The 12,116-nt window shown below is 37.2% G+C and overlaps 1 protein-coding gene across 4 annotated transcripts; it reads right to left on the bottom strand.

Annotated features, from left to right (window-relative positions):
- Nucleotides 1-2,416: 2,416 nt before the first annotated feature.
- LOC110069169 (testis-expressed protein 10-like) lies at nucleotides 2,417-12,051 on the bottom strand. 4 transcript variants are annotated; one of them, XM_089284003.1, is made up of 14 exons: nucleotides 11,744-12,051; nucleotides 9,340-10,708; nucleotides 8,768-8,903; nucleotides 8,448-8,629; nucleotides 7,799-7,976; nucleotides 6,918-7,003; nucleotides 6,208-6,283; nucleotides 6,076-6,112; nucleotides 5,594-5,677; nucleotides 5,384-5,464; nucleotides 4,747-4,805; nucleotides 3,748-4,036; nucleotides 2,972-3,093; nucleotides 2,417-2,697 (listed from the first exon to the last, which is right to left on the bottom strand). In XM_089284003.1, coding segments are annotated over exons 1-14 (2,892 nt in total). In that variant the 5' UTR covers nucleotides 11,936-12,051; the 3' UTR covers nucleotides 2,417-2,696. The 4 variants fall into 4 exon arrangements, 3 of the variants coding, with proteins under 3 accessions (XP_089140129.1, XP_089140128.1, XP_089140130.1); XM_089284002.1 differs by having other exon boundaries at nucleotides 3,756-4,036; nucleotides 11,744-12,050; XR_016205833.1 differs by having other exon boundaries at nucleotides 2,671-2,697; nucleotides 2,972-3,162; nucleotides 3,756-4,036.
- Between the last annotated feature and the right edge of the window lie 65 nt (nucleotides 12,052-12,116).

Raw genomic sequence — 12,116 nt, 5'->3', positions numbered from 1 at the left:
TTAGCATGGCGTCCTATTAAGCCCACACATTGTGATTATCACATCCTATGTACTTAGTCGCCTTTTAAATGGAATCAGCTGCAAAGATTGGGCAAATGCCTTACCTTTTCTGTGTACTTTATTTCTAAAGTTGACATCCAATCCAACAAATGAGAAATTTCACCAACCTGTCCGAATTTGTGACCGATTTTACATCAATTTTTAATTAATGTAAATTGATTTTGCAAGTTTTCCAAAATGTTTTGGGGGCATATTGCTGGCAAACAGAATGAACAACTAAGCGTTTTGAAGATCACTCATCTGATAATATTTCATCGCAAACCTAATGAACTTTGGTCGCGTTTTTAAACAGAGTGAAACCTTTTAACTTCACAGTACTGTAATACTTAAGAGTAGCGAAGTAGACTGAGTTTGTTATTTGTATTACTGCGTGCTAGATTGCAATTAATGTTAAAGTGTTTAATAATAAAAATCATCTCTGATGTTAAGAGCTTTTTTAAAAAGAGCAGAACACGGACTTTTTATCTGTTAGAAAATTTGACTTAATCTTTTACTGCCTTTGGCTGAGAAATATTGCATACTACAGTCTTTTTAGACAACTGGCTAGACACATATTACAAAAATATATTTTTCAATACAATCTGCTTTTTATCAATTTATCTTTGAAATTGTATTTAAACAAATAAAGGGATGGGAATAGATGGGAGTGCAATTAAGAATTTTCACTTCGAGTTATATTTGAAAATTATCTTATAATTGCACGTGCCTTTCGGGCACAATCTGCAATGACTGTAATTTTCAACTACACGTCATACGATCACTCATTTTTATTATTAATTTGCATTATAAATTAAAACTTAACGATAAATTTGTCTTCTCTCAGGCAATCAAATTTTCTCGGTCAAATAATAACACATGAAATCTATCTTATTAATATTCCAGTTAAATTCTTCCTAGCTATGGATTTAGAATCGCAACTCGATTAAGTCTTGAGCGAAGACACTTTTGACTGCAAATTGTGTCGTTTCATTGTATGCTTTGAGATGTTGACTGCAAAATAGTACTTTTGTCATGATAATTATATCCGATTAATACAAACGAAAAATATTCGTCTATCAAGAAAATTTAAGACTCTACCTGTATTAAAACTGGACTTATTACAGAATTATGCCCAATAAAATATCATAGGATTACAAGGAATATCTTTGTTCCTTTTTATGACATTAATATGCTCATTTTCAATAATCAAGCACGGCATGTGATGTTGGCGGTGTAAAAGGTTCAACAGCATGAGTCACGGTTAAAATTATCCAAGACAAAATTTCTTTCAATATTTTAAGCGCAAATAGAATTCGCATGGTTCCCCAAGCAATTAAAGACTCTACCTGTATTGAACTGGATTTATTTTAGAATTATGCCCAATAAAACATCATAGAATTACGAAGAATATGCAAAGACTTGTTATTTTGTTCATTTTTACGACATTAATTTGCTCATTTTCAATAATCAAGCAGGGCATATGATGTTGGCTGTGTAAAAGGTTCACAGCACGAGTCATGATAAAATTTCTTTCAGTATATTAAGCGCAAATAGAATTCGCATGGTTTCCCAAGCAGAAGTGTTTTTATTTTTCTGAGCTGTGTAAACTTTACTTTGTTTTCAATAAAGAAAGAATGTTAAAACACGAGACACGTTTTATTTGCTTGAAAAATAAAAGACGAAAATGAATCTTGCTTGCACCGATAAGATCTAACCAGTTCCGTGATTTGGTTTGAATTAAAAAATATAGATACTAATTACGCAATGTTTACCTCTAGTTTTAATCCTTTACACAAAGATATTAGATAACGGCGCTCCGTATCTCACTAATTAAATGTGTATTTTACATACAATTAGCTTTCGAAAAAACGGCTGCGTATAAATGTTACGAAAAATCAAATCGCCAAATGGAAACGCAGACGACAAAAACGTCCTTTGTTCAATAAAAGACGTGAAAAATACTCAGCAGTACTTACTGCCTCAACTCCAAGCTCCTTTACTTTTTAATAGTGAAATACGGCGAACTGGGAAGGACTCTGTGGTCAAGGAGGGACGCATGTGATCAACCTAGCCACAATGGAAACAAACAAGACTTTTTCAAATCTATTCGAGAAAAACTGGCATTAGAAAAACAAAATGGCAGGTTGAATAAACAGAGAGAAGAGAAGTGGAGTTGGGCCATAAAAACGTGCGTTCCACACTCCTTGTTCGCGACATTACAGTCAAGTTGAAACTACGAGCTTTTGTCAGAAGTCGCAAACTGCCAATCACGTGTTACAACTGTGGGGCACTTCAAATCTCGCCGTGGTTCGGGACTTTTTGTTGTACATCTCATAAGCTTACAGTAAAACGAAAAAAAAAAAACATACGCCAAAAATTCAAGGATACTTGATTTTATTTATGTATTTCTTGTTTTCGACCATAACGGCATACAGAGCGTAGCCCTATGTGAAGCCCACCACTTAGGCACCAGGACTCCTGAGGTAGTGACAGTGCGTAGGCTCTCGTGACATAGTAATTCTGTGAGGTGTTTACATTCTCTGACAGCTTCTCTGTCGGTGGCGATCATGTCAGACCGGCTTCCACTTTAAACAAGGAATACTGATACTGAAGATCAACAAACCACTGTTTATGACAAGACCCAGCGTCCTTTGAGCTCTAAAAGGTAAAAAAAAAAAGTATTTAGATTTAAACCTTTAATCCACCTACACCAGCTGATTGATTGAATCAGTGTCGCAGCAATAAAGAACGAGAGGAGTCTGGGAAGAACACAGGGATCACTCTCCTGAGTCCCCCTATTTTTCCCTTGCCAGTTCCCGCGTTTTTTCGCACGTCGAGCGCAAACACAGGGAAAAACCTTCGTTTTGTTGATTACACAGAATGGAAGCTTGCACACAGTATGGTTTAATTTTGTGTACACAAACTAACTTACCAAGATACGAGTAACAAGAAGCGGTAAAACGTCCACTGACTGAAGGAGAACCTGTCTCGCGTCAGAACCCAACAGTTTAGTGAGTATGGCTGCGCAGTTCTGCTTGACAGACTCGGAGTTTCCTACAGTTTAATAGGACATAACCAAAATCGAGCTGTTAAAGGAGTTATTTTGGCCACGTACAAAATAACCTGAAAATAATAGACAGAGAAAAACACCAAAGAGATAATAATAAACCACAAGGGAACAACGATGGTTGAGGATGGAGAAGATTAACACGGATTATAAACGACGCACTAGAAAAATTTAGGCTAAACTTTTCAACGGATGTGCAAACCGTGAAGTAGTTCCTTTAAAAATTCTTGTGTAAGATAAGCCACATGTGCTCGGTTAGTTCTGGGCTTTGTCAGGCTCCTGGCTTTGTTCAGTCCGACACTTGTACGTATTGAGTAATCAGAATCAAAAAATTTCAAACAAAAAAAAACAAAAACAAAAAACAAAAAAACACAACAAAACAAACTTTGGTAACTGTAAGTTCAGACTGTAATCAGTCCCTCACTCTTTCAGGGCTAGTCAAGTACACGAGCCCGCTAAGACGCTCGAATATTAACTCATACCAGGAGACTGATCTTATGTTGTGTTTCTTTGGCAGGATCACTCAGGTCATGACACATCAAAGAAATTGGCTAATCACTGTCCAGAGTGGAATCAAGGAAGTCCAAAAGAACGCACCCTAGGTTATAAAAATTGGGACTAAACTGTCAAAAATCGCATACGGTGACACCTGACGTGATTTTCTGCAAAAGCGACAGCATATCGGTGATAATTCCTGGAACTGCCGCCAGCAACTCCACGGCTGCCTCAAACAAGTGCTTATTCACAAGTGAAGCTGTACTGCTAGTTGAGTCGCTGTTGTTAACTTCCAATGCAACACTCGATGAAGTCGTGCTTGCACAGTGTTGTAAACAAACCAGAGTCAACGGTACAAGATTTAATAACAGGTTGGCTGGTAACCTGCTGCCCAGGCTGCCTAGAGAGTCTGATGGTGAAGTCAATTCCACCACGCTAGAAGTAGCAGGTAAAAAAAAAAAAAACAACAACGACACAACATTTACCGGTAAGTAATCTAATATACGTAATCTGATAATAACTGATCCGCCTAGATCAGCCTAGTGCTACCAGCGGATCACTTTTACATTTGCATTAATTCCTACACGCAGTTGAAATTAAGTTTGTTTTTGGAAACAGTGACATGTAGTGATAAGTGAAAAGATGGTGAATTTTAACTTGGTTATGAAATGTGAAAGGTAAATTGATCAACAGGACATGAGCATGGGACAAAGAAAAAAAATCAAAGTCCCTGACGGGAATCGAACCCGTGACCTCCCGAGCAGCGGGCGTGCACTCTATCCACTGAGCTACAAGAACTCATGAAGAGCAAGGTCATTTAACTGATTCCTGTCGGGGACTCAGATTTTTTCTTTGTCCCATGCTCGTGTCATGTTGATCAATTCACCTCTCACAGTAACGTGTACTTCTTACAATGATAATGACCCAATTGCTCCTGAAAATATGACAACAATTCAGGTATGACCATCGCAATAATAAATGAATTAATTGATTTTTGAAATTATCCTACTGAGTATTGTAAAAACACTACAGCAACCCATATCAATATCACAGGGGAGGGGAGCAAGAGGGCAAGAAGTAAATGTAATTCTAAGCTAAGTTGTTGCAAAATTTTAACTGATTATCATTTTTCTTAGAACACTTACCATCGAACCAACCATAAAAGGCTGAGTGCTGCAGATACAGGAAGAACTTTAAAGTCACGCTGGTGAGAAAAAAAAGGAGTAGAAGAGATCAAGCATATAATTCATATTACAGGCAAATCTTTATTTGCAACTGTCATATTGTTTTGGGAGTAACATGTGCTATTTTCTTTCAATCTTATTGAAGCACTCCAACAGTTTCCAATTGTTTTTAAGGACCAGAAGATTAGCTAGAACAAATACTTATTAGTGGGAACTGCACAGGGGCCAAATGGTTAGTTCAAGTCATTGCATTATATTCTGAAGCAAGATACTTTACTCTCACAGTGCCTCTCTCCACTTAGGTGTAGAAATGGATAATGGTGGATTTAATGCTGGAGGGGGGGGGGGAGTGGGGGGTAGCCTTGCAATAGACTAACATCCCATTCAAGGGGAGTAGCAATACTTCTCATCGCTGCATGCTACAGAAACCAGAAGATCACAACACTTGGTCTGACTCTGAACGTTTTGTAGCCAGCATGACATTAACATGAAATTTCATATTGCTAACCCACTCCAACAAATAACATAGGTAAAGTTATGTTAATTGCTTCACACTAAATGGATGCTGATGAACACATAAATATGTAAATTCTCCTACCAAATATGTTTCCAGCTGCAGACCCATATGCTGTGGTAGAAGGTTAGGCTGATGGCATTGCTTGAAGCACTGGCACACTGCCTAAGAAACAACAAAAGATTTAATATACAAAAATGCACTCTTAAGAGGTTTGCTCATAAAGTTTGAATTCTTAAATACACTCTTCAACTAAATTAAAATCACAAACACAAGTTGGTGATTTAAAATTACCTGTAATTTCATCTGATGAGTCTGCCATAACTTTAAAACATTGCTCTGTGGACCCTTGGATAGTTCATGTTCAGTTTGTTCTTCCTAACCGTGGACAGAAACAAAAACTAAATCAAAAATACACACCATACTTACACTGCTAACAATAGAGGTTCTTACAAGATAAACTGCAAAGCAATACAGGTCAAAAAAGGTAAAAACAAACAAAGACCAGCCCTACCCCTTGTGGCCTATTTTTCCTCTGCTATCATGATTAAACAAATATCAAAATAACGCCATGTGTAAACTAAAGCCAGAAGAAAAACAGGGCCTGCAAAGGGTCTTTTGCAAGCGTTTTTTCATGTAAATCATTTGGCCATCAGTTAACTTTATTTAGAGAGGGGGTGACACATGACAGTATAAATTAGTATAAACTGATAAAGTAATGACCCTATGCCATTATTTTACAAAATTTAATACTCTGCTATGACATGTATGTTCACCTGTGTGTGTTCTTCCACTATGCAAAAGCTGCAGTCTCTAAAGCCAACAAGGAAGAAGAGGTGAGCACATTTTAATAACTGGTATGGAGTTTTACGATTTCCAAGGCTGATCAACACTAAACATGTTCTTACATGAAGTCAGTCAGCTTGTGGGTCTCTGCAAGATTTGTTGTGTCTTGATACTCAGTCAACTGTTTCTTAGAGAAGCCTGCAAGGTCACACAAATCAACATTCTATGAAAATTTTTTGTGAATCTTGTTTAGCCCACAAGAGAATCGTCAGAAGTGTTCAAAAAACCCTTACACCTGAAGTTAATGGAAAATGGAAAGTGCCCTAAAGGAAAATGGTACAGAACTATCAATGAGTAATACTGGTGTTGGTCTTGAGCCATATCTTCTATCACTGCAATATTAATAACTCCTCATTAACTGAGACGGAGGTCTTTACAGGAAAATCTCAAACCAGTCGTATTGACCAAGCAATAGCGAGGTCAATATGTCAAGGTTGAGGTTTGAGATTTTCCTGTAAAGACCAAACATTTTCGGTCAATAAGTTGTTTACTGTATGGCCTTTGAAGGCCAGTAATCGGTCTGTGGGCATTACGGGAGAATAATGTCCTAATATTAGCCAATCAGAATGCGTGTTATATCAGCTACAAACACAAGCCATATAAAAAAGTTGTTATAAGTAATGTACATGTACCATGCCAGAAAAATACCAGATAAGAAGAATGCAAGGTAGAGTTCAGTACTGTAATGCTAATTCCCAGCTGAGCCTGTTACTGTAACTTACAATGAATTTAAAACGCACTTGTAAAGCAAAATAATTAACGTCTCACTCACCTACTGCTACATTTAAAAGAACACTTGAGTATGTTTCAAGAGAAAATGCTGCAGGGTGGCACATAAATCCTTGATAGCCTGGAGACCTACACAGAAAACACCACATGGATTGGTAAGTTAAAAGGCAAAGTCAATACAAATTTAACTCATCCATGGTATTTCCTCCACTTTGAAGAGGACAAATTATTGGTAAATGAGCTAGAACATGAAGTTTGAGGACACTGCTCTTAGGTACATGTATGTAGTGAAGTTTGCCTCAAAAAATTATCATACAAAATTCCTATAAGATGTGTGTGTCAAAATCTATTGAATCTGCTTTAATGGTAGGTAGCATTTTTTGCCCATCTTAATCAAGACTTTGCAACAAAATCTTGATTTACCCTCCCATATATACACAAAGAAAGGCTAGAATGACAAAAAACAAGCCTGATGATGCAATTGCACATCTGATAAATCAGCTTTCATATATATTGGAGTCAGGTTTTAAATGCACTGTTTCATAATACAGTTGATACAGTATATGTAATAGAGAAAAATGCATGTAAAAATTTTCCAAGTTTAGCAAATGAAACAAGCATGTACAAACGATTCAGGTTTTCCCCTGTAGCCAAATGGTCTAGACTTCCTATCTAACTACTACAATATCAGAAACCAGATTGTTCAGATAAAATGTATGGAAATATAACCCTAGACTGTACTTATATGTGGCAGGTTAAAATGAATTTCAGGTCAAAATGATTTTAAACCAGCCTCATATGTATCTTTCTTTGTTCCATATTTATTACCATAATCCTAAGCAAGGCAAAATACAAATCAAACTAGTTTGAACTCATTTTCACCTGAAATCATTTTAAACTACATGTACAGCATAAACAATCAACCTGTAATGCAGGATTTGGAGAATGTATTGAATCACTGATAATCCAACTTGACCACCATGACAGCAGCACACAATGTTTTGTAGCAAACTGTCATCCAATGATGGAAGGTGAAACAACAGCTCCACTGCTGATCTCTGAATGGTTTCACTCAAGTTTACAAAAGGTCCACTATTCTTGGCTGAAAAAAATTCATAGAATTTATCCAAACATGTAAATACTGATTAAAAAATAAATTCAACTGTCTAGGATACTGCTTTGTGTTACTAAGCCTTGTGTAAACAATTACTTGTACAGCAATCCTCCATAGGAAAAATATATGGCAACTGTACAGGTTACCAGAATACCAAGCAAGCCCCAGTCACACAGTCCATTATACAAAAGGAAAGCCATGTTTTGGTAATATTTGTCCCTGTGATAACCTTTCTGTATGTTGTTATGGGTAAATGTACCAGTCACTATGATCTTTTTTTCTATGGAGGATTGATTTCTGAAAGTTACTTTCAAGACCACTTAGCATTCCTGAGATGACCGAGATACTTTCCCACGACCTAATTACTAAGCAGTATTATAATGTATATCGTATCATCGTATCCTCAAAAATAAATTTATACTCAAAGTATCACAGATTTCTACAAATCAGAAAACCCACAAAAGAACAAGGACAGATGAGCCAAAAAGTTGTGATCTGGTTGTGGGACACATTGCACCATTGCCTTTTTCATGTCTCTAAGGACAAGTTCTGTCATGCTTGGGCTGGCATCCTTCAACAGCAGCAACACACTTGGCAATCCTTGGAGCCATTTCTGAACCACTGCATGTACCTCTTCATGTCTAGTGTAAACATCAAAAATTGTTGAATAAAAATGATCATTTAATCTATTGGGATCAAGAAACTCTAGAAAGTAGGAAGAGCAGTGCATTGACCTAAAGGTGTAAGTATTATGTTAAACTTGAAAAGGAGAAATTCACCTCGACACATCTGGGTTCTCAGGAAATGCAAGGCTGCTAAAAAACACCATCAGCATCTTCTTTGTCCCACACATGACATGGCTGGACTGGTACAAGTTGAAAGTTGCACTGAGCAGTTGTCTTGCTGTATCAGAATCTTCAAACAAATTAAAAAGAAAAATACTACTAGATTTTAAAAAGCACATTTTATTATACTGTATTCATCAGTTTACTTCCCTGGTATCTACCATAATTGAACTCTTTTATGTTTAATTCACACAGACATATAAACATGAAAGACACTTTTAAGCATGTGGTTCTGAGGCTTCGGGTAATACAACAAAAGAAATCACATTGAGGTTATGGGATAACTAATTAATTTCTTATGTTTTATACCCATAAGCCTCAGAATTTAAGGTAGTATTTAAAGGGAAAAGGTGCTGCATTCTGCCATGGCCTTTCTTTCACTCATAATTTTCCCAAAATCACTCTTAGCTGAACCTATGTCGTATTATACAGTATTTATTGGTTTGAACATGCAGATTTGATAACATGGTACCATGCATATGCTCATACAATTTGCAATACATTACCTTGTTTTCCACAAAGAATCTGATGAGCAAACTTGATTAAATTCTCCACATGCTCTGTCTGAAATTGTTGAGCCCAAGCACCTCCTTTTGCCTTCAACAGCAGTGATTCTATAACAAAGTCTTCAAGTTTCTGAACTGCAGAATGATACTTCTTCTTTAAAGCAACATCATTTCTTACAAACTGTAGCATTACTTCACAGATTGCAAGGTTTAGAGTTAACACAGAAGAACTGATTTTATCTCCCACATCCTGTTGAGATGATTTTCCAAACTTCTTTTTCTCTTTCTTAAGCAATGGAGTATGACATGCTGTGAATGGAAAGTGGCTCATAAAGTGATGATTAAGTTCTCTGTATATATCAGGCAGGAAGTTTTCAACTTTAGTCTGCTCCAGGATGTTGGAATGCTTTGTTTGATTTCTTTCAGCTGCTTTGAAAATAACTTTGAAAATTTCTGCTATAGCTAACATGACATTGATGGATGAAGGAGACATCACACTGTCTGGGAGACCAGTTATCACTTGGGCAGGGTTACATTCAACCCAGCATTCCAACAGTAAAGGCACAATTGTTTCCATGAAATCTTTCGTTTTTTGGCCATCAGTTAAAATATTGGACTCACTTCCTGTGTTAACTGATTGCATACCAAATGTTACGGTGTTGTCAAAGGTGAAGGGTAGTAACATTGGTTCTTCAACAGAATGCTGCAAAACCTGAATTTGTGTTGGTAGATGCTTCTGAAAATGAAATATGGGTTTGCTGCTTGATACATCAACATGGTTCATTGATGTAAAAGAGCTTTCTGCTTGGCAAGAATTTGTAGAAGATTCCAAGGCTTTTAAAAAAGCTAACAATTGCTGTAGGACTTTTAAACGTGACCTTAAAGAAGAGAGTTTTCCCTTTGGATTCACAGAAAGTCCTTTTCCTACTTTTTGCTTTAATCCTTTTGACTTCTTAGTACCTGAAGTGCCCTGATATGAAATCATGCCAACAAAGTTTTGAATCAGCTGTGAAGAACTAGTCACCATTAAAGTTGGGAAGTATTGAAGACACAGTTCTAGAAAACCAAGCGAGTCATGCTGAATGTCATCATAAATGTGTGTCATTGCACAGCTTAAGTGAGCCATGATGATTGGAGAAAATGGGGCCATCCTTTCCTGTGGTACCAATGGAAATATAAAACAGAATAATAGAAGAAGTGATTGCCGAACTGATGGGTCGCTGTCTGTCATTTTCTCGGCTACTCTTTTGGTTATAATTCCAAGATTTTCTTCCAGAAGATTCTCATGGAGCTGAAACAGATCCTTAAGACCAACTAGTGCTTCCTTTCTCATTGTGACACTGTAATGGCCCACTTGGGCAAGTAAATCCTATAAGAATAACAAAAACACTAAGCTTTTACCTAAGCAGTAATATTGATTCTTTTAACCCATTGACTCCTGTGCTGGCCGTAACCGACCGTGACGAGCCTTGGCCTTTCTTCCACTTCTGACGTCATCACCTTTGACCAAAATTGGCATCATCTATGCTCAACTTCTGCAGGAGGAAAAGATCTTTCCAGTGATATCCAGATCAGAGTGATTGGCCCAATGGAGCCTGAGATATGCACAAAAATGCTCAAAAAGTTGAGTCAAAAACTCAGAGGAAAATTTCCTGCCACTACACATGGCTACTCCATGGCAAAAATTGCCTGTCACGATGATGCCTTCTCAGAATGTTTTAAACTGGAAGCAAGCCCAGAAGAAGATCAATCAATGCAGCAAAAGGAAAAGAGTAGATTTTTGAGTAGATTTTTGAGTAGATTGGAGCTAATTTGGCCCATATCCAGCCTGAAAACCTCCAAAATGACCAAAAAATGCGTTTTTGACAAAAAGCTCCAAGAGTCAATGGGTTAAAATGGCTTTTAACTCAGTTAACTTTTTGTTGTTTCTACCTCCTTCAGTTTAAAGTTTTTTTCTTGTTATCTTTTAATTACTAAATGTTCAAGATTGGTTATGCTGTTTAATCACACAGTCAGAATTTTGGTAGCTCAGTGGCTGGGATAAGTGTGATGCGTGTTCACTTTTTGCACATGACAATTAAAGTTCTTCCGTCCTCCCACAGAACAGAAGGATAGCACGTTCAACTTCAATGTTCAAGCCATGTTGGCTTTACTTTCAGTCTGTCAAATAAACTCAAAGTGCTAAAGAAAGCACTAGCAATTTTTCCTAGATTTATATGTCCAATGCCATGATGCAAGCTGTACACACAACATAATGAAATTAAAGGGTGGAACAGTCAACTGAAAGGAAACGCTGACTGCACAATTTTCTTCTCGACCCCACCTCTAACTCCTTGAATTGTCGAAGGTTTCGTCTGATACTTATAAAAGTTAACAGAGAGTCATAACAGTATGAAAGCCTTACCTTCAGGGTTTGATTTCTTTGATTTGTTGGTTCACTGTCGAGTTTCTGAAGCTGGTTTGGGATGAAAACAGATCTCGATTTGAACGAGGTGTCAGTCGCATTCTGAGCAGGTTGTAACTTCTTTCCGACTTTCAGCTTCACCTTTTGGAAGTCCTGTTCCTTCAGTTTCCTTTTCCTCTTATTTTTCGCCATGCTGGATAAAAATGGCGAAGTGTAACTAAGAATAATCCCAGGTTGTTATTGCTTCTGCAAAATGTGCTCTTTACACGTGTTTGTGCGCCGGCAGAATGATTAGGCAGCAGCTCTGCGTTACTGAGGAAGCGCACAATCAGACCGTCAAATTTGAAGGTCTCCATTCAGTGATGAATTCATG

The sequence above is a fragment of the Orbicella faveolata genome, unplaced genomic scaffold (assembly GCF_042242905.1).
Source record: "Orbicella faveolata isolate gen_17 unplaced genomic scaffold, um_ofav_v1 contig_13, whole genome shotgun sequence".
Taxonomy (NCBI): Eukaryota; Metazoa; Cnidaria; class Anthozoa; order Scleractinia; family Merulinidae; genus Orbicella; species Orbicella faveolata.
The sequence above is the reverse complement of the archived record's forward strand: the minus strand, read 5'-3'. Positions and strand labels throughout refer to the sequence as shown.